Genomic DNA, 23433 nt, shown 5'->3' with positions numbered 1-23433 from the left:
GTTCATGTCCTTTGCAGGGACATGGATGAAGCTGGAAACCATCATTCTCAGCAAACTAACACAGGAACAGAAAATCAAACACTGCATGTTCTCCCTCATAAGTGAGAGCTGAACAATGAGAATATATGGGCACAGGGAGGGGAACATCACACACTGGGGCCTATTGGCAGTTGAGGGGGCAAGGGCAGGGATAGCATTAGGAGAAATACCTAATGTAGATGACGGGTTGATAGGTGCAGCAAACCACCATGGCACATGTATAGCTATGTAACAAACCTGCACATTCTGCATGTGTATCCCAGAACATAAAGTATAATGATAATAATAAATAAATAAATTATAATTTTTCACAGATAGGTCTTAGAGTAACTATTTCTTACTGCTTTTTAAAAAAAGACTACATATAATTCCAATGAATCTATTATTTTTTTCTACCAAATTATTATATAGACTGTATATTTTTCTAAGATATTTCACCCTGTTAGAATAAAACTGTTTTATCTCATTATAGAATAAACTCTTTAAAAGAGAACTAACATTTATTCCTTGCTTACTCAATTCACTTTTGCAATATTTCATCATCATGATAGGTATTATGCCTAATCTACAAAGGAGAAAATTAAGGCTCAAGGTGGCTAAATAGCCTGAATAAACATTTCACAAAAGAAAGTATGCCATTAATAAACAGAAAATAATAGACATATAAATTGTTTAGTAACCCAGAGAAATGTAAACTAAAAAGTAATAATATATAATTTTCCACCTCTTAAATTAAGACTTTATATTGTTCAGTGTTACTGAAGTTAATATGTGAACCAATCACCATTATGTACTGCTAATAGGATTATAGTTGGTCCAACTATTCTGAAAAGTAGTTTGGTTAAACTATGTAATGCACCCACAAATATAATGATTAAGTAAGGTGATTGTTATGTGGTAGAACATTATGCTGCCATCAAAATTGTATTTTCAAAGATTATTAAGTTACATGGATGAATACTTACGTGATTATAGGAAAATCAGAAACAATGACCATTTTTCTGATGAAAATGAGATGAAAATTGTTTATAGTTATTAAGATTACTCTCTACAGTCTCTGCTACTGTTACCCCATCCAGACCCCAAGAGAGGGTTCTTGGATCTTGCACAAGAAAGAATTCCAGGCAACTCCATGTGAATTAAAAGCAAGTTTATTAAGAAAGTACAGGAATAAAAAAAAAGAAAGAAAGAAAGAAAAAAAAGAAAGTAAAGGAAGAATGGCTTCTCCAAGGGCAGAGCAACCCTGAGGGCTGCTGGTTGGCTGTTTTTATGGTTATTTATTAATTATATGCTAAACAAGGAGTGAATTTTTTTTTTTTTTTGAGACAGAGTCTCGCTCTGTCGCCCGGGCTGGAGTGCAGTGGCCGGATCTCAGCTCACTGCAAGCTCCACCTCCCGGATTTACGCCATTCTCCTGCCTCAGCCTCCCAAGTACCTGGGACTACAAGCACCCGCCACCTCGCCTGGCTAGTTGTTTGTATTTTTTAGTAGAGAAGGGGTTTCACCGTGTTAGCCGGGATGGTCTCGATTTCCTGACCTCGTGATCCGCCCGTCTCGGCCTCCCAAAGTGCTGGGATTACAGGCTTGAGCCACCGCGCCGGCCACAAGGAGTGAATTATTTATGAGTTTTCCAGGAAAGGGGCTGGCAATTCCTGGAATTGAGGGTTTCTCCGCTTTCTGGACTATATAGGGTAACTTCCGGACATCGCCATGGCATTTGCAAACTGTCATGGCACTGGTGGGAGTGTCTTTTAGCATGCTAATGCATTCTAATTAGCATATGATTAGTGCCAGGACTAGAGGTCACTTCTTTTGGTCGTCTTGGTTTTGGTGGATTTTGGCAGGCATCTTTATCAGCCAAAATCCAGTCCTGCTGACCTCCTATCTTGTCCTGTGCCTAACCTCCTGAGAATGCAGCTCAGCAGATGTCAGCCTCATTTTACCCAGCCACTATTCAAGATGTAGTTGCTCTGGTTCAAATGCCTCTGACGCTACCATATGGTGTTTCATGTCTGCTACTATCTGCCTTATCTACCTTTTTTTCTTTGTCTATAGAACAGCTTTCTCTCATTCATTATATACTTGGCCTAATATGGAAGCCTCAGCTCTAGCTTTACACTACCTTCAGTACAAGTATCCAAAAAAGTGTCATTTTTATTTGAGTCCTAATTCTTATTTTTCAGACAAAGAATCTGGAATTAGTGTGATATTTGGCAAGGGGAATGAGGGAGTGGGGAAGGTCTTATAATTTGCTGCCTACCCCGATAGAGGCTAAAAAGAAAATTCTTAAAGGGAAGCTGGGGAGTTTCTCCAAGAGGAGATTCTACCCTAAGGAATTCATCCTGTGAACTTAATAAAATGTATGAACATATAAATATTTTAAGAATGTCCTAGTGGTTGTATAATGTCTCCCCAAAGTTCATGTCCATCAGGAACCTCAGAATGTGACCTTAATTGAAAATAAGGTCTTTGCAGATATATTAATAATTGAGGATCTTGAGATTAAATCTACTGGAGTTAGAATACTCCTTAAGTTCAATGATTGGTATCCTTAGAAGAAAACACAGTGACATAGAGAGCAGAAGGCAAGGTGAGGAATGCCAAAGATTGCTAGCAACCACCTGAAGCTGAGAGAGAAGCATGGCACAATTTTTCCTTCAGGGGCTCTAGAAGGAACCACCCCTGCTGACACCTTGATTTCGAACTGTGGACATCCTGAATTGTAAGAAAATGAATTGGTTTTTTAAGCCACCCAGTTTGTGGTAATTTGTTATGGCAGCCCTAGGAAATTAATACAGATGTTCACAGTATTGTTTTTTTCTGGTGTGAAAACCTGAAAATAACATAACTATCTGCCAATAAGGGATTACACAAATTATAATATATCCATACAGTGTAATACTCTGTGATCATTTTTAAAAAATGCTGATCTCTATTTATAGATTAAAGATGACAATGACATAATGTTTTTAAGAAGGTTATAGAACCCAGATCACTAATCTTTGGGGAATCCTGAGTCTTGGTCTGTAATGTGGAGGCAGTGCAGTCGTCACAAAAAAGATTTTTCCTCTTGTGTTTTATAATAAATAGCTGTTTGAAAAACTTTTTTGCATGTATTAAGGCAATTGAGGAAATTTTTATGCCATTTAATGACAATAAATCATACAAATATTGTATTGTTAGCTGTGGAAGAGGTCCAGGTTACTGGCAGTGAATCCATACGGGTGGGTCCATAGCAACTTCAGTCCTTGCCTCCTCAGAAGAAAGAATTTTTGACTGAGGGCCATAAAGCTGAAAAAGAGACTGAGGCAATTTTCAGATCAGTAGTGGAAGCTTACTTAAAAGGTTTTAGAATAGGAAAGGAAGGAAAATTTGCTTGAAAGAGACCCAAGCAGATGCCTGAAGGTCCAAGAGAAGAGAGCAAAAGAAGACAGAAAAAAAAAAGGCCCTTTTACCTTGATCCTAGGACTTTATGGGCTCACCTCTTTCCGATGATTCTTCCTTTTGTCATGCCCAGTGCTTTCCTTACCCTTTGGAATTGAGCACGTGCAGTGTGTTCAGGGATTTATACACATGCCCATCTGAGGCTTTCTTCCCTTTTCTGGTGGAGCATATCCACCCCCACCAAGATCATACTTCACCATTTTTGTCTCAATGTTAACAGGTGTGGACTATCCGGAAATGGCCTTTCCCTGGCACCCCTACTGCTTAGAGAGACAATGCGATAATTGCTGAAATATCACCTGACATTTCTAGTGGGTAGGGGGAGAGCCCTCCTCTGCCCCACTCATGCCTAACTACCTGTCACAGTATTAGTCCATTTTCACACTTCTGTAAAGAAATACCTGAGACTGGGTAATTTATAAAGAAAAGAGGTTTCATTGACTCACAGTTCCATGTGGCTGGAGAGACCGCAGGAAACTTACAGTCATTGAAGAAGGTGAAGGGGAAGCAAACTTGGACTTTTTCGCATGGCAGCAGGAGTGTGCGTGCAAGCGCAGGAAAAACTACCATTTATAAAACCATCAGATCTTGTGAGAATTCACTCACTGTCACAAGAACAGCATGGGAGAAACCACCCACATAATCCAATTGCCTCCCACCAGTTTCCTCAACACCTGAGGATTGCAATTCAAGATGAGATTTGGGTGGGGACAGAAAACCTAACCATATCAAATATAGAAGGTATCTTTTGTGAGATTTTAACAGCAATAAATCATCTTCATTTTTAATAATTAAGGTTTAGTCTAAATTTAAAATGTATTTCAAAGTCTTATACATTCATGATTTTTGACTGATGCATTTTAATTCTAAGTAAATGAAGAGTGAATGAAAAACTATACTGAAATTAGTTTGGGGTGAAGGATGAATCTGTTAAATTAATTTTGGGGAAAAGAATAACTTTATTACATCATAACTGAACCACATCTGAAATAATATCTATTAGGTTTAAAATATCTGTACTCTTTTGAAAATTTGGAACTAGTTTAATTTGCATGAGAGCAGTCTGTCTGTTTTTCTTTTGTATTCTTTTATAGAGCCTTTTGTAGTAGATGATTAGTGGGTATTTGCTATTGAATGAACATAAGGCCACTGCCCTCAAGAAATGTTACTGAGGAGATAAGTCATAAATATCAGTTGATCAGATTTAGTGAAGAGATCTATATACGCAAGGCAATCTGTGCTAAGTGCCAGGTGAGAGGTTAAAACGGTAGGTGGTGTAACAAGAGTGGTCATTTTGAGTAGGATGATTAACAAAAATTCACCAAATGTAGGTAGGATTTGAGTTGGGCCCTTAAAGAAGTTTCAGTAAAAGTAGAGAGGAAGAAGGGATTATCAAAATAACCATTTCCAGATTATGTCATTTCAATAATGCCTCTTCATTCCTGAACATAGTTTGGAAACTTTCCCTTTTTGACCTTTGGATAAATAAAAAATGTTCATTTCACCAAATATTTCTCTAGGGATTTCAAGACCCTGTTACTTCCCTTGTTCTTCTCTGGCTTATGACTTCATCATACTTACCTGTTTTAAATCTTTCTTGCTGTGCTCATCTTTGATCCTTCTCCAAAGCAGCATTTTAGACCTGTAAATGCTGTTTGTGCTGAGTCTTCCCCTCCCCTGTAACCTCCATCTTGTTAGGCCAGAGTTTACCTAAGCCATATCTGATATGGAGCTCCCAAGTTCTTCTCTTAACTCTTTAACACTGTGTACTTGGCCTTTCTTCCAAACTTACAGCGTACTTTCCTCTTGAATTTAACATGAACATTTCCATTTTTACTGCATCCCAATGATCAGTACAAGCTCTGCTCAGTGAATGTGGGTTCCAGCAAACTGAAGACAAAAGGCCCAGACTTCTAGATGAAATGTTTCACCATAAACCTACTTAGACTGGATGGAGGTCTTCCAGAAGCCACCTGCACAATTTCCCCCTTACCCAGGAAATATTTCTGGGTAATATCGATGGTTTAAAAATATTTTTAATAATAACTTACATGCAATAAAGTGAATGTGTAATGTTTATTTTTTAAAATAATGTGAAAAAAACTAGTTTTCGTAAATTAAATATTTTTTGAAACTATTATATATATCCCAAAGAAAATAGAATGACTTAGGGCAGCCACAGTGGCTCATGCCTGTAATCCCAGCACTTTGGGGGGCCGAGGTGGGAGGATCATTTCAGCTTAGGAGTTCAAGACCAGCCTGAGCAACATAAGAAGACCTCGCCAGTACAAAAAAACCAAGATACATGTAATTGACCAGGCACAGTGGCTCATGCCTGTAATCTGAGCACTTTGGGAGGCCAAGGCGGGAGGATTGCTTGAGTCCAGTAGTTCAAGACCAGCATGAGCAACATAATGAGACCTTGTCTCTACAGAAAAAAATTTTAATTAGCCAGGAGTGGTGGCATGTGCCTGTAGTTGCAGCTACGCAGGAGGCTGAGGTGGGAGGATCACTTGAGCCCAGGAGGTCGAGGCTGCAGTGAGTCATGATTGTGCCACTGAATTCACTCTGTGCGACAGAGTGAGACCCTGTCTCAAAAAAAAAAAAAAAAAAAGAAAAGAAAATAGAGTGACTCTTGTAGTAATAAAAATCCTGCATTCCTGTATATCTTTTTATCTTTCAAAGCATAGCTTAAGTGTTATCTTCTTACTGAAGCCCATCTTGGATTCTGTCCCTCCCGCTAAGTATATTGTTTTTTTTTGCACTCTTTGTTCCTATCACTCTCTTTTGCTAGTTGTTTACCTGTCTGTCTTTCCTGCTACATTTATACATACTTTTTCAGGATAGGTACCAAAGTTATTCACTTGTTAATTTTTCTTCTAGCTCCCAACTTAGCGCCTTTCCTGTAGAAAATACTTAATAAATATTTGTCAGATTGAATTACATTTGTGTTTATCATTTTTTAAAGTAAGACACTCTTGGTTTCCTGTTGTTGTTTTTTTTTTTCCTTCTGATATCTATCTTAATTTAAAGCTACTGGAAGGAGTCCCTTGTACTGTAATACACATTTGTATGATGGTTATTATTATTATTTTTTTCTTTAAGCTTAGCGTGAACCAGAGTACCCTATAACTTTCCTTGTTACTGGCCTGGATTAGAAGGCAAACCTTCTCCCTTGTGATAAGTGTTCTTGAGCTGGTGCAAGTACCAACACGATTCCCAGGTTGCACCTATTTTTGTTTGGTTTTTACTTTTTATTTATATCATAAGTAGTTATGTGGGGGTTTTTTTTCAACTTTTATTTTAAATTCAAGAGTACGTGTGCAGGTTCAATATATAGATACTAATTCTTAACAGCAAGATTGTGGAAGTTCCTATATAATATTCTATGGATCTTTCTCATATCAAATAATCTTTGTATGTGTTATTTGGTCATATTTATTGTTTTTTATCATATTCAATTATTTAATTTAAATATAATTGTTCTTACCCATTTTGCTGGTTAGGAAACTAAGGCTTAAGCATAAATAAGTTGCCTAAGTTCACACAGCTAGAAGGTGGTAGTAGATAGGAACACAATGATGCCTACTCTAAATTGTGGAGATGAATTTAGATGATCTCCCTATCTACTTCCAGCTCTGAAGTCTCTGAAGCTCTGGGAATGTTTAACATTATTTGAACATCTGCATAATCAGTGAAATATTTGGCAAAATGAACTTGCATTGGGGAAAAGTGCTGGGTTGCTTTCGGGCTCAAACCAGTTATAGCCTTCATCTAGCTAATTTGCTGACAGTGCAAGGAGAGCTTTTCACAGTGGCAATGAAGCAATATAGATCACTTTTCAGCTTCACTAGATTTTAATGCTTCCATTTTTTTATCTTTAGCTGTGGGTGATGGCTTTACAGTTGTAAATACAACTGAGCTCTCAATTGTTTATCCAGTCACCTCAGGGCTTTATGCATTCAGCCAAATGTTGGAAAACCGTTTAGCTTGTGGAGCACACTGGCTCCACCTACTGTCATATGAGAAAACACCTTCCTACCGTATCTTCATTCACAATTCTCTTAAATTATACCCTTTTGCACATTGTGCTTTTCCCTGAACTTTCTTTTTCATATTTTTGATATTTGAGTTTCCGTTTACCTCTCCCAACACAGTGAGACCCATCTCTAAATAAATAAATAAATAAAATAAATGTTAACAAAGTTATTGTCAGACTTCTGTTTCCACACAAGATGAAGAAACAAGAACCAGATTTATCCTCTTACCTGAAATAAGCAGAAGACAGGAGAAGAGGGAAGGGGAGGGGAGATAAAATATATGAAACAACTTGGCAGGCTTCCTGATGAGGAAACAAAGCAGGGAGTTCAGGAAGACCAAGGTGACTAATTTCACAGGAGACAGTATATGAGAGACAACTTCAGAGACAAAGAACTCGGGAAATCTATAAAGGGCCCCCTAACCATTCAGCAAAAGACTGATTAGCAGATGTATATGAGCAGACTAGTCGAAGCCAGGAAGGAATCATGGTGAAAATATTAGAGGGAACAGTACCAGGTGTTCACATATAGCCAGTACACACATGGCCAGAAACAGTACCTATTTCCACAAGCCGAAATAGTAAAATTTGCATCTCACTGGGCATTGGATAAAGGAATAAAGAAGGCCTGGCTTCAGTAATATGGAATAGCTAGTACTAGACTGAACCCTGTTCCAGACGCACCTAACAAATCACAAAAACAAAATCCAAAAGGATCAAACTGTTTCCAAGTAGCTTTACTGAAATCCAGAACAAAATTCAAGACTATTTATAGTAATACAAAAATTATTCGGCACCTAACAAAGTTTAAAAAAGCATGCTGTCTGGTATTCAATCAAAGATTACCAGGCATACAAAAAAAGCAAGAAACACAATCCATGAGGAAAATAATCAATTGGAACCAACCCAGAACAGATGTTAGAATTAGCAGACAAGGACTAAAACAGATCATATGAAAGGCTAGAAAATGCAAACTAATCTACAGTGACAGAAAGCAGATCAGTGGTTGCTGGGGGAGAAATGGTAGAACAGTTCAATACAGAAGGAGGGCTTAAATAAAACTTGAAGGTGAAGGATATGTTACTATCTTGTTTGTGATGGTTTCACAGGTATAAGCCAATGTCAAATTTTAATTTGTACACTTTAAATATGTGCAGTCTGTTTTGCATCTCATGTTTCTTAGCTCTAGTGTCATCCTTTCTCATGGTCAGTTTCCTTGTTTGCACTCACTACATTTTCCGGTTGATTCCAGAGAAAAGATATGTTGTAAGTGTATTTTTTTAATCCTTGACTGAAAATGTTTTCTTCTACCCTCTCAGTTAATTGATTATTTGTCTTGACATTAGCACCTCTGCTGAAAATCATTCTTTTGAAATTTGGAAAATATTGTGCCACTTTATTCTTCCCATAATCTAATTCATAAAATATTGTTTAGTCATTTCTTTCTCCATTTTATCTACTTATATCTTCTACTGGGGTTTTTACTATTCCTTTGCTATTCATGTTTGCACTTTGTTTTTGTGAAGACAAGAGCAAAGATCAAATTAAGATCCATTAATTAAGCCTTCTATGTTTTGCTAGAAACAGAAACTAGAAATTGAAACATTACTAGAAAAATGAAATGTTAAAGAGACATACAAAATGTAAACTGCAATTTGTTGCTTTTTCATTCCAAGTAACAAAATTAAGCCAATCCTGTATTCATCTTGTCATACTGCACCCATGGACCACAATTTCAGTGCATTGGTAGAGGCTGCCTTCCCCAACTCATTTTTTGCTGTATCTCTGAGGTTCTTCCTGAGATCCTTTCCTTGCTTGCCTTTAGAAATTAGAATTTCCTTTAGTGGGTTTGCTGGTGCGAAATTTTTAGTTTCATTTGTCTGAAAGTATCTTTATTTTATTTGGATTATTGTGAGAAATTTTTGGTGAGTACAGAATTTTTTTTCAGCAACTTGAAAATATCTTCCCAATGTCTTTCTGAGAAGTTACTTGTTTAATTGTTGTTAAAGGCTACATGAATGTATCTTTATTTAAAGTGTTATTGATTAACCTAAATGTCTTCTTGTGTTTTTCTCTTAAAGGGAATACAGTGAGTAACCTGATCATGATTATACCTCCAATGTTCGGTGCAATTCAGAGTGTTAGAGACGGTCTGGAAAAACGGTACATTGCTTCTTATTTAGCACTCACAGGTAAGTATAACACTATTCAAATGGGCCAGTTTGCTCATTCATTTCTAAAAGCAGTTTTCAATTTTGTGTTACATAACTTGAATATATTCTGAAACTTCTTAGTTAAAACTCCAGAAACTTTGCCAGTGGTTGAACTGCATTTTGATTAAAATGTTTTAGAAATTACAAAATATTTTAAGCATACAAAAAAGAATAGAGATAATATAACAAATATACCCACATATCTTACTACCCAGTTTTGTCAGGTCCTAACAATTTATAATATTTGTTTCAGACCTTTTTCTTTTTTAAGGAAATTACTACAGATAAAATTGAAAGTCCTTTGTATTCCTCCCTAATTATATGCCCCTCAGCCTCCCAGCCCATCCCCTAAGAGCGAACCTCAATCTTGAATTTGATGCTTATCATTTTCTCATGTTTTCATGTTTATACTATGTATGTATATATCCTTAAAAGTATACATAGTATGGTTTTGCATAGTTTTCAACTTTTTGGAAAGGATACCATCCAACTTTTTGTGACTTACATATATTCTACTTGTCTGTGAGGTGGTGGACTGTGTCTTAATCATCTCTGTGTCCCTATTGTCTGGCAGTTTAGTGTTCCTCAATAAGTACTGGGTGGATGGGTAAATCACCTATACCAGGGCGTAACGTAGTGAAATCACTTCTGTCTTCTGTCATGATCTTGCATCATCATAATAAATAAAAAATGCCAAATAAAGTGGATTCTTTCTAGTAGTTTCGTTTTTTAATTTTCTTTTCTGTTTTTTTTTTGTGTGTGTGTGTGTGCAGTGGTACAATCTCGGCTCACTGCAGCCTCAACCTCCCAGGTATAAGCGATTCTCCTGCCTCAGCCTCCTAAGTAGCTGGGACCACAGGCGTATGTCACCATGCCTGGCTAATTTTTGTATTTTTGTGTAGAGACAGGATTTTGCCATGTTGCCCAGGCTAATCTCAAACTCCTAAGATCAAGCAACCCTCCTGCCCTGGCCTCCCAGAGTGCTGGGATTATAGGTGTGTGTGCCACTGTGCCTGGCCCTATTTCTTTCTTATAACTCGCTAAAGGCTCTTTCTTTTTTTTTTTTTTTTTTTTTTTAGCTCATAGTGAGTATTTCCACATTGACAGAAAGGACTTCTAATTATCCCAAAACTGTAAGCTATAGTGAATCATGTCAGATTCTACCTTAGATTATTTATTAGATATGAGAGACTTTAATTTTTAATTTCAGAATCTGTTGCTCATATGCATTTTAAGAAAGTTACTTGATTTATCTTCAAAAGGAAGACTTGTCTACAAACTTATCCCTTTGCTTTTTTTCTGGGGTGTTTTCATAATGTTCATAAAACATGGACAAATCACACTCTGTAACAACAATAAGAATAAAAAGACCTGAGGGACTTCCAATTGCCCTAGGATAATGGTGGCCTCCTAAGTTAGAGTTTGTCCACTTATTCTCCCAGAAAAACATACAGATTAATAAGGAAAACAAATGAAACTACATGCAGCCCACACTTTCAGCCTTACTAGGAGAAAGAATATTATGAACTTCAATTTATTTTAAGATAAGAAATAAACACCAAATTCCAACAGAACTGTTTTCAGTGTTTCAGACTTGGAGATGTTTGAAAAACTATATGGAAAAGAGAAGAGAGGACTCAAGGGCCTAATTCTGACAAAATTGGCAATAGAAAGATAAAACTCCACAATAAAGGCAGAATCTATGAAAGCAGTCTAAGATCTGGTAGGTCACAGTACTGTCTAAAGGTAAAAGACTTGAAAGTGTGTCAGACCTAAGGTGGCAGTTTTGGAAAGGCATCACTTCTGGGAAAGAGATAAGTAGAAAGGGGGAGGTGCCCTTTGGAGATGTGTTAGTGAAAGGAAAGAAGAAAGTTGGGGGGGAATTAAGATCCTACTGAAAACAAAGAGTTACAAAACACATCAACCTCTTCTCCCTTCACTGCTCCCCCGAATATTACATGTTTCGTATATATAGATATGAAACCTCACTATTCTGACCGAAGTGGCCAGTCTTGAATTAGGAATCTTATAAGCCACTTAAAATCTTTACTCTCTCTATAAAATAGACTCCCAAAATGCAGCCTATTTCCATACAAAATTAGGGTAAAAAGAAAACAGAAAATGAGAATCAAAACCATTTGGCTGATAGAATTTCTTCCCCACAACAAACTATGAAACAGAAGGAAGATGTAATACAATACTCCTAACTGAATTAAATAGCCTCAAACAACGAAATGAATCAAAAATTTAAAAACTAATAACAGAAATCACTCCATTACTCCCCTCAAAAAAGACGAAACAAAATTAGAATTCATTGAACTTAATAAAGAAATTAAGACTAAATTACAGTGTGCTTGAGGGAAAGTAGAGTCTACTGAATGTTTAATAAGGACTGTTGTAGAAAGTCAGAGAAACAAGCAAGAAAATCAAAAGGAGATAAAGAAATAAAAAAGGTCAGAGAGAAAATGATTGAAATGGAAGACAGGCAAAAAAGATCCAATATGCATATAATTGGAGTCCCTAGGTAACATGGAGGGGAACCAATGAAACATAATTATATTTAAAATTATCATTCAAGACAACTTTCTGGACATAAAAAAAGACATTAATATGTATGTTGAAAGGTACAATTTTGCCTAGTAAACTGACTTAGAATGATCAATTTTGAGATAGAGCCTAGTAAAACTATTGGATTGTAAAAATGAACTTACTCTCAAAGCTCTTGAAAATAAGCCTTGATTACTTACAAAGGACCAAAAATTAAACTGGCATCAGACCTTATCAGTAATATACAAAAAACCAGTGGAGCAGCATTTTCTAAAAAGTGAAGAGGAAGTATAAGCCAAGGATTTTATATTCCAACCAGGTTGTTCTCCAGGTGCTCTAGTTATAGAAAAACAGTTTTAAACCTGCAAATACTCATGAATACTGTACACATGACTCCTTCCTGATGAATCCACTGTTACTGCACTGTTCAATTTAGTAGGTGCTAGTCACATGTTGCAATTTAAATTAATTACAGTTAAATAAAATGTAAAATTCAGTTCCTTTGTCACTCTAGCCACATTTCAAGTGCTCAATACTCACATATGGCTTGTGACTACTATATTAGGCAGTGCAGATATAGAACATCTTCATTACTGCAGAAAGTTCTACCAGCCACACTGTACTAGAATGTCCATCCAGTCATAAGAATACTGAAAAAGGCTTAATGCAAAAATAATTCCTAAAACAACAACAAAACATCCTGTATTAGTTTGTTTTCATGCTGCTGATAAAGACATACCCAAGACTAGGAAGAAAAACAGGTTTACTGGACTTACAGTTCCACATGGCTGGGGAATCATGACCTTACAGTCAGGGCAGAAAGCAAGGTGGAGCAAGTCACTTCTTACATGGATGGTGGCAGGTAAAGAGAGAGCTTGTGCAGGGAAACTCCCATTTTCTAAAACCATCAGCTCTTGTGAGACTTATTCACTATCATGAGAACAGCATGGGAAAGACTCACCCCCATAATTCAATCACCTCCTACCAGGTTCCTCCCATGATACATGAGAATTGTGCGAGTTACAATTCAAGATGAGATTTGGGTGGGGACACAGCCAAACTGTATCATACCCCTTTCCTAAATATCAAAAGAATTTATCTTAAAGAGAGAAAAAGGGCCAGGCACAGTATCTCATGCCTATAATCTCAGTACTTTGGGAGGGCAAAGCAGGTGGATTGAGTGAGCCCAGGCATTCAAGACCAGCCTGGACATCATAGTGAGACCCTGTCTCTTTAAAAAAAAAAAAGAAAAGAAAAGAAAGAAAAAAGAAAGAAAGTGACAAAAAGACACGTTGCTTAGGGAAAGATGGTAAATATAAAATAAAACGTGATAATTATAATAAAACATGATAGAGTTGTTTAACTTAACTATTAAAAAAAGAGATATATTTCATCAAGCCTGGGCAACATAGTGAGCCCTTGTCTCTACAGAAAATTAGTCAGGCATGGTGGCACATGCCTGTAGTCCCAGCTACTCAGGAGGCTGAGGTGAGAGGATTGCTTGAGCCTAGGAGGTCATGGCTGCAGTAAACCAAGATTTCACCACTGCATTCCTGCCTGGGAGACAGAGTGAGACCCTGTCTCAAAAAAAAAAAAAAAAAAAAAAGATTTTCAAATTGGCTCACAAAGCAAAAGCAAGACCCAAGTTTATGCTATATGCAAAAGATACACCTAAAACAAAGTGATTCAGAAAAGTTTGACATCAAATAAAGTAGAATTCCTTTCAAAAAGCATTATTAATGCCTCTGTTATTAATGTCTCTGTAACGAATAATATAGCCACCACTTTTATATGGCAGAAATTGTGGGGGGGTTACAAAAAGAAATAAAAACATATAAATAATATAAGATTTTATGTCACACTTGGTACAAGAGAAGTCAAGTGACCAAAAAACCAAAAAACAATATTAAAAGACCTAAGCAACACAACTAATAAGGCAGATCTTAAAGATTTATGCTGAATGTTCCATCCTGATAATAGAGACTACACCCCCTTCTCGAGTGCGCATAGAATGTTCATAAAAACAAAGAAAACATGATAGATATAGTAATTACCCTAATCTGATCACTATACATTGTACGTATCAAAACATCACTATGTACTCCATGAATATGTACAATTATTTGTCAATTAAAAAATAAAATTTTAAAAATTCCAAAAAAACCCCAAAGAAAACAGTAATGTCCATGAAGTCGAAATATTAAAACATTCTCTGATCACAGTGCATCTACACTAGAAATCAACAACTAAATCAAACTAGAAAAAGGCTTCTATTTGAAATTATAGACTCTTCTATTAATTGTTGGTTAAAAGGGAAAATGGAAACTGAATGATGGAATTTCTGAAATATATTTGCAATGAAAACTCTGCATATCAGAATCTATGGGGATTTATTTCGAACAGCCATCAAGGATACTTCATAGACTTAAACACTTAATGAAAATAAAAGAGAAAATTTGAAAGAAGAAAATTTAATTAAAACTTCAACTCAAAAGGTAATTAAACAAGACAACAAAGTAAACCAAATGAACCTTAAAAGGAGGAACTTATCAAGATAAAAGCAGAAATTAACATAATAGGACAGAAACCAGTGGTACCAAGAAAAAAATAACATAAATGACTCTAATAAAAATACCAATAAGCTTTTTTTCCCCCTTGAATTAGACAAGTTGATAGTAAAGTCTATATGAAAAAATAAACATGCAAGGATATCTAGGAAATCCCTAAAAACTAGGAGAGCCCTAGGGGGCTACTGGCCCTATCAGATATGAAAACAAACTGTAAAACCTGCACAATTAGAATAGTATAGCACTGATATTCCAGTAGACCATACAGTGGAGTTTTTAAAAAGTGCGGAAATAGACCCAAACTTATATTGGGGTTTAGTATTAATAAAGATGGCATCTCTAGTCACTGGGGCAAATATAATGTGTTTTAATAAATGATGCTGAAGAAAAGAATTGGATGTGTGCCTTATACATAAGAATAAATTCTAAATTGATAAGAAGCCTAAAAGTAAAAATAAAAGTCTTACAACTACTAGGAGAAAACATATGTGCATTCTTACATGGGGAAGAATCTTTGCGGAAAGACTTTCTGTGATTCAAAATCCAGGTATAAGAAAGGAAAAGGTTGCAAATTATGTAAAAATAAAAAATAAAAACTTTTGTTATATGACATTTACGTTTATTGAAAAATAAAGCCACTTTTGTATGACAAAAAATAGCATAAGCAAACTCAAAAGCAAAAGGCCACATGGTAAAATTATTTGCAATACACATCACAAGAAAAGGTTTAATATCCCCAATACAATTTTTCTTTTCTTTTCTTTTCTTTTCTTTTTTAGACACAGTCTCGCTCTGTCGCCCAGGCTGTAGTGCAGTGGGACAATCTTTGCTCACCGTACCCTCTCCCTCCTGGGTTTAAGCAGTTCTCCTGCCTCAGCCTCCCGAGTAGCTGGGATTACAGAGTGCTCCAGTATGCCCAGCTAATTTTTGTATTTTTAGTAGAGATGGGGTTTCTCTACCATGTTGGCCAAGCTGGTCTTGAACTCCTGACCTCAAGTGATCTGCCCACCTCAGCTTCCCAAAATGTTGGTATTACAGGCGTGAGCTACCATGCCCGGCCAATAATTTTAAGCACTGAATTATAAAAGGATGAAAAATTCAATAGGAAAAAGTGGTAAGGACAGAAAATTCTCCAAGAAAGATATAAAAAATAGCTCACAAGTATAAGAAAAAATATTCAACTTAATAAGAGAAATGCAAATGAAAACTACACTGATACATTATTTCTCATTTATTAGATGGGCAAAATGTCAGACTCTTGACAACACACTATTTTGGCAAGGCTGTAGGAGACATAGGCATTCTTCGTGCATTGCTGATGAGAACACAAAAGTTTTTGAAGCTGAATTTGGCAATATGTAACAACTATATATGCATTTATCCTTTGACCCAACAATCACACTTTTAAGAATTTTCTTTGAAGATATGCCATCAACAGTTCAAAATTAAATGTACACAAGGTTACTGCAGTATTATTTGTAATTACAAAATAATGTGAACAAACTTACGAAAATTGGTTGAATAAACTGGTATATGTACATCATAAGTACTATGAAGATGTAGAAAGGATGAGAAATGTCCCTGAACTAATATGGATATGTTAAGTAAGTAAAAGATGAGAATGTAAAATAATATATATGGTATACAACTTTTTTGCTAGTAAAAAGAAAATATACACATTACTTACTTTTTCAAGAAGAAATAAGATGAACCAGAAAATAATGAAATGGTCAATGCAGAGGGTGGATAGAAACGGTGTGGAAAAGACAGAGGAGAGAATGACACTTCTGAGTATATATGTTTGTATTTTTACTTCAGAATTATGTTACTATTTCACATATTCAAAAATGTAACTAGGTTATCCAGACTAAATCTGAGTAACTTTTGAAATAGTATTCTCATTACATATCCTCAATCTGAAAACAAAAGAAAACCTCGCTTTGCAACATTTATTTACTATATGTTTATTGTTGGTAGTGGTATGGGTATAGCAATTCTGAAGCTGTCTTTGTATGCATTTTAGGATTTTGTTTTTTGGGGTTGTTTGTCGTGGTTGTTTTGAGACAGGTTCTTACTCTGCCACCTGGGCTGGAATGCAATGGTGCAATCATGGCTCTCTACAGCCTTGACCTCAGGGCTCAAGCAATCCTCCCACCTTGGTCTTCCTAATAGTTGGGACTACAAGCATGCACCACCATGCCTGGTTAATTTTTGTATTTTTTTGTAGAGATGGGGTTTCACCATATTGCCCAGGCTGGTTTGGAACTCCTGGGCTCAAGCGATCCACCCACGATGGCCTCTCAAAATGCTGAGATTACAGGCTTGACCCATTGCATTAGAAAAGCAAATTAAAAACTTTTTTTTGAGATCAGGGTCTTGTGCTCTCATCTAGGCTGGAATGCAATGGTGTTATCACGGCTTACTGCAGCCTCAACCTCCCAGGCTGAAGCAATCCTCCTACCTCAGCCTCTGAAGTAGCTGGGAGTACAGGTGTGCACCACTACACCCAGCTTATTTATTTATTTATTGGTAGAAACCGGTCTCACTGTGTTGCCCAGGCTGGTCTTGAATTCCTGGCCTCAAGAAGTCTTCGTCCTTCAGCCTCCCAGTGTGTTCAGATTACAGGCATGAGCCAGCATGTCTGGCCTTGAAAAACTATATTGATATTGTTAGGAGCTAGGATTCTCACTGTGGAAGAAGGGAGATACACATTTGGATGAGCAAGGCAAGGAAAAAACCCTGTGGTATTGGATTGGAGTTAGAGGTATCAGCATGTTTTTGTTTGTTTGTTTGTTTGTTTGTTTAATTGATTTCAAATGCTCTATAGTCTGAAAGGGCCTGGGAGCAATGACTGCTTAGTAGCAATGAATATACCTATTAATAGTGCTAGGCTTTGGTTTTTAAGTCTTTCTGCATTGAAAGGAACCAGAACTTCTTGGAGAAGTGGCCAATTTTTGGGCTAAGGCAGAGAAAGTACAAGATAAGCCTGGAACATCTTGTCAGAAAGTAAGAAAGTGCTAAAAAGCAAATCATGTCAAAGTGATACCGAAGGCAGTTTTGCCAAACCAGGACAATCTGAACTTAATAATGTGAAAAATATCAGTAATAGATTTTAACATGTGATATATAAAAAAATCCATGAGTTCCTGTGATTCTAAAAAACAAACCAATGGGGTGAGAAGAGAAAGCTTAAAAAAAGTAGAATGCCAACTAATAAATGTAAACAGAATGATAAAATAACTGACTCAGGCAAGAGTCATCAGTGAATATAAAACTATTGGGTCAGAGTGTTTGGTCAACAAGATAATTACAGCTTTACAGTATCTCCTCACAGATTACTCATTATTTACAAAGGGAAGAATATTAACAGTGGGGAAATCATCTTGTTTTCAAGTAATCAAAGTTAACAGCATTAATAATGGTACATTCAGCCTGGGCAACAGAGTGAGACCTTGTCTCTGCAAAACAGAAATCTTTTAAATTAGACAGGCATGCTGATGCATGCCTGTAGTCTCAACTACTCAGAAGGCTGAGGCAGGAGGATTCCTTGAGTCAAGGAGGTAGAGGCTGCAGTGAGCCAGGATTGTGCCTCTGTACTCCAGCCTGGGTGACAGAGTGAGATGCTATCTCTAAATACAAACAAAAACAAAGGTACAAACTGACAGCAGGTTCTTCCTGGTGTGATATACTGAAAAGGAAATATCATGATACAGTATTATTGCCAAAAGTGCTGAATGACATTAAGAGAACATAACCAGAAAAAAAAAACAAATTGAGGAGCCGTTTATAAAACAACTGTCCTGTATGCTTCTAAAATGTTAATGTCATGAAAAACAAATAATTCATCTTGAATTGTTCCAGATTAAAAGAGACATGACAGCTAAATGCAATATGTAATCACAGATTAGATTCTGGGTTGGGGCATGAGGGGAAGAAGCTCTAAAGGACAATATTGGGTGAATCAGCGAAAGTTGAATAAGGACTTTATAATAGATAATAATACTACATTAATATATATTTCTTGAATTTGCTTATTATCATATGATCATGTAAGAGAATGTCCATGCTTAGGAGATACATGTTAAAGTATTTAGGGGTAAAGGGTCATGCTCTCTGCAACTTACTTTCAAATTGTTGAGCAAAATAACAATGTGTTTATTGCTTTATTTTATATACTTAATTTTTTTTTAAAATAGAGATGGAGGTCTCACTATGTTGGCCTAGGTTGGTCTTGAACTCCTGGCCTTAAGCAGTCCTCCCACCTCGGCCTCCCAAAGTGCTAGGATTACAGGCATGAGACACTGCACCCAGCCAACCTTTTTTTTTTTTTTTTTGAGACGGAGTCTCGCTCTGTCGCCCAGGCTGGAGTGTAGTGGCCGGATCTCAGCTCACTGCAAGCTTCGCCTCCCAGGTTTACGCCATTCTCCTGCCTCAGCCTCCTGAGTAGCTGGGACTACAGGCGCCCGCCACCTCGCCAGCTGGTTTTTTGTATGTTTTTTTAGTAGAGACGGGGTTTCACCGTGTTAGCCAGGACGGTCTCGATCTCCTGACCTTGTGATCCACCCGTCTCGGCCTCACAAAGTGCTGGGATTACAGACTTGAGCCACCGCGCCCAGCCCAACTTTTTAAATATATTGAGAGAGAAAGATAAAATGCAAGATGTAATAATGAGTAAACCTAATTTAAGGGTGTTTGGGAGTTCATTGTAATACTTTTGTAACTTTTTTTTCTAAATGGGAAATGGGTTAAATATTTTTAAAATAAAATATTTAATTGTTTTAAAAGAATTGTTGAACATTTTAAAAGATTTATTGGTATACTATAATCAACTATAAGTATATATAGACAATACTATGTATAGTCTATAGTATGCCAAGCAACTTAACAATGAATGAGAGTTTTGGAATAAGTAAAGCTAGGAACAGAAGTGGGTAGCGATTATAGGAGTATTTTTCTGACTTATTTTTCTGACTTAATCTTTCTCTTCCTATCCATCAACTCTGGTGGTAAATGACTTCTTCCTCTGTGCTACTTCTATACCTTATTCTTACTTTTTGAATTGCACTTATATCACTGTATGTGGTACTGTTATAATGTTTTTAAGTATCTGTCCCTTCTATAAGACGAAGCTTCCAAAAAGTAGGGTTGAGTTTTATTTTTCTGGATTTTCTGCATTCAGCAATACCTGGTGCAAACTAAACACATGAGAATATTCGATGGATGAGTGAATGAAAAAAATGAATCCTTTATTTTAAACACCTCTAAACATTAGGCAAACTTTGCTGAAACTTCTTTTCTTATATTCTTGTTTGAATTTTACACTGAATTAAGTCTCCCCACCAAATATGTGTGTGTACACACACACACACACACACACACACACACACACACAGAAAGCAGGGAAGAGAAGGGGAGAAGAGAAACACAACTTTACCTGGAAACAGAGATTTTATTTCAAATAAAGAATATTTGCCGAATACCATAACAAGATTTTCAGTTTTTTGTTTTTTGACAAAAACCCATAACAACTCCTTAACTGATATGCACTTAGTTGTTGGTGTTGACAGAGATTTTGTAGAAAGAAGTGGGAATTTTGGCTTTGTGGAGAAATATTTCAGGAACAGACAATAATTTATGAGATTTCTGGTTTAGAGCATAGATCCACTAAGAATTCAGTCATTTTAAAATTTATTTGAGCTGGGCACAGTGGCTCACGCCTGTAATCCCAGGACTTTGGGAGGCCGAGGTGGGCAGATCACGAGGTCAGGATATCGAGACCATCCTGGCTAACACAGTGAAACCCAGTCTCTATTAAAAATACAAAAAATTAACCGGGTGTGGTGGTGGGCGCTTGTAGTCCCAGCTACTCGGGAGGCTGAGACAGGAGAATGGCGTGAACCCAGGTGGCAGAGCTTGCAGTGAGCCAAGATCACGCCACTGCACTCCAGCCTGGGCGACAGAGCGAGACTCCGTCTCAAAAAAAAAAAAAAAAATTATTTGAAAAATATTTACTGAGTATCTATTATGTGCTAGTTATAATTCTCAAAACCAATGTTCATTGGAGTTTATAGTCTAGCATGGGAGACAAATTAATTAGATAATTTTAATTTTTTATTTTTATTTATTATTATGTTTTGAGACAGAGTCTTGCAGTATAATTTGAAGTCAGGCAGTATGATGCCTCCAGCCTGTTCTTTTCACTTGAGGCAATATGATGCCTCAGCCTTGTTCTTTTCTCTTTCACTTAGCATTGCTTTGGCTATTCTGGCTCTTTTTTGGTTTCATATGAACTTTAGAATAGGAAATGACGATATTTTGATAGGGATTTCATTGAACCTGTGGATTGATTTGGGCAGTATGATCATTTTAATGATATTAATTCTTCCAATCCATGAGCATGGGATGTTTTTCCATTTGTTTCCAATTTCTTTCATTAGTGTTTTGTAATTTTCCTTGTAGAGCTCTTTTATCTCCTTAGTTAAATATATTTCTAGATATTTTATTATTATCATTATTATTATTATTATTATTTAACTATTGTAAATGGGATTGCCTTCCTGATTTGGCCCTCCAATAGATCATTGTTGGTTTATAGTAATACTATTGATTTATGTACGTTGATTTTGTATCCTGAAACTTTACTGAATTCATTGATCAAATCTAAGAGTTTTTTTGGTGGAGTCTTTAGGATTGTCTGGATATAAGATCATATAGTCAGCAAACAGGGCTAATTTGACTTCTTCTTTTCCAATTTGGATGTCTTTTGTTTTTTCTTTTGCCTGATTGCTCCAGCTAGAACTTCCATACTATATTGAATAAGAGTGGTGAAAGTGGGCATCCTTGTCTTGTTCCAGTTCTTAGAGGGACTGCTTTCAACTTTTCCCCATTAAGTATGATATTGGCTATGGATTTGTTGTATATGGCCTTTATTATGTTGATATATGTTCCTTCTATGCCTTGTTGAGGACTTTTGTTATGAAAGGGTGTTGAGTTTTAATGGATACATTTTTTGCATCTATTGAGATGATCATATGGTTTTTGTTCTTCATTCTTGTGTGATTATTTGCATTTATTGATTTGCATATTTTGATTTTTGTATTTGCATATGTTTAACTATCTTTGCCTCTCTGGGATGCATGCCATTTGATCATGGTGTATTATATGTTTTTGATGTGCTGTTGGATTTGATTTGTTAGTATTTTGTTGAGTTTTTTTGTGTCTATGTTCATCAGAGATATTGGTCTGTAGTTTTCTTTTTTGTTTTTGTGTGGTTGTCTGGTTTTGGTATCATGGTGATTCTGGCTTTGTAGAATTAGGAAGAATTGTGTCCTCCTTGATTTTTTGGGGTAGTTTCAGGAGGATTGGTATTAGTTCTTCTTTGTATGTTTGGTAGAACCCGGCAGTGAATCCATCTAGTCCTAGACTTTGTTTTGTTGGGAGATTTTTTTTTTTTTAATCACTGATTCAATATCACTAGTCATTATTGATCTATTCAGGAGTTTCATTTCTTCCTGGTTCGATTTGAGGAGGTTGTATGTTTCCCAGAATTTATCTGTTTCCCCTAAGCAGAGTGTATAGTTGTTTATAATAGTCTCTGATGATTTTTTGTATTTTTGTGGTATCAATTGTAATGTCTCCCTTTTCATTTCTGATTGTTTTTATTTGGATCTTCTCTCTTCTTGGTTAGTCTAGCTAGTGGTTTATCAATTTTGTTTATCTTTTCAAAGAACCAACTTTTCATTTTGTTGATCCTTTGCTTTTTTTGTTTGTTTGTTTCATTTATTTCTGCTCTTATCTTTGTTATTTCTTTTCTTCTGCTAACTTTGGGTTTGGTTTCTTCTTGTTTTTCTAGTTCCTTGAGGTGTGACATGAATTGTTAATTTATGATCTTTCTACTTTTTTGATGTAGGCATTTAATGCTGTCAACTTCCCTCTTAGCACTGCTTTTGCTGTATACCACCAGTTTGGGTATGTTGTTTCCATTTTCATTTATTTCAAAAGATTTTAAAATTTGTATCTTACTTCCTTCATTGACCTAGCGATCATTCAGAAGCATGTTGTTTAATTTCTGTGTGTTTGTATAGTTTCCACAGTTCCTTTGGTAGTGATTTCTAGCTTTATTCCACTGTGATCCTAGAAGATACTTAATACAATTTTGATTTTTTAAAAAATTTTAAGATTTGTGGACCAACATGGTATATCTTATATAGTGTTCCATGTGCTGATGAAAAAAATATATATTCTGTAGTTGTTGGGTAGAATGTTCTGTAAATATCTATTAAGTTCATTTGATCCAAAGTCCAATGTTTCTTTGTTATTTTATCTTGATGATCTATCTAGTGCTGTGAGTGATGTGTTGAAGACCCCCCACTATTATCATATTGCTGTATACTTCTTTCTTTAGGTCTAATAATGCTTGTTTTGAGAATTTGAGTTCTCTAATATTGGGTGCATATATATTTAAGACTGTCATATTCTCTTGCAGAATTGATGATACCTTTATCATTATATAATGACCTTTGTCTTTTTTTTTTTTTTGTTTTTTTTTTTTTTTGTTTTTTTTTTTTTTCTTTTTTTTTTTTTT

At 36.0% G+C, this 23433-nt stretch overlaps 1 protein-coding gene across 4 annotated transcripts in view; it reads left to right on the top strand.

Annotated features, from left to right (window-relative positions):
- The window catches only part of ACER3 (alkaline ceramidase 3), a 158914-nt gene that overhangs the window by 52227 nt on the left and 83254 nt on the right, over positions 1 to 23433 (top strand). For 3 of the 4 annotated variants that reach the window (XM_011938949.1, XM_011938948.1, XM_011938946.1), the window contains exon 2: positions 9604 to 9714. The exons of the other annotated variant lie outside the window; for it this stretch is intronic. Coding sequence is in view for 1 of the 3 variants with exons in the window: in XM_011938946.1 (XP_011794336.1) it covers positions 9604 to 9714 (111 nt within the window). In the remaining 2 variants the exon portion in view is untranslated. The remainder of the gene's footprint in view (positions 1 to 9603; positions 9715 to 23433) is intronic. 4 annotated transcript variants of the gene reach the window in all.

This window comes from Colobus angolensis, unplaced genomic scaffold (genome assembly GCF_000951035.1).
Source record: "Colobus angolensis palliatus isolate OR3802 unplaced genomic scaffold, Cang.pa_1.0 Scaffold179, whole genome shotgun sequence".
NCBI classification, from domain to species: domain Eukaryota; kingdom Metazoa; phylum Chordata; class Mammalia; order Primates; family Cercopithecidae; genus Colobus; species Colobus angolensis.
Note: the sequence above shows the minus strand (reverse complement) of the source record. Positions and strands in the feature narration are given on the sequence as shown.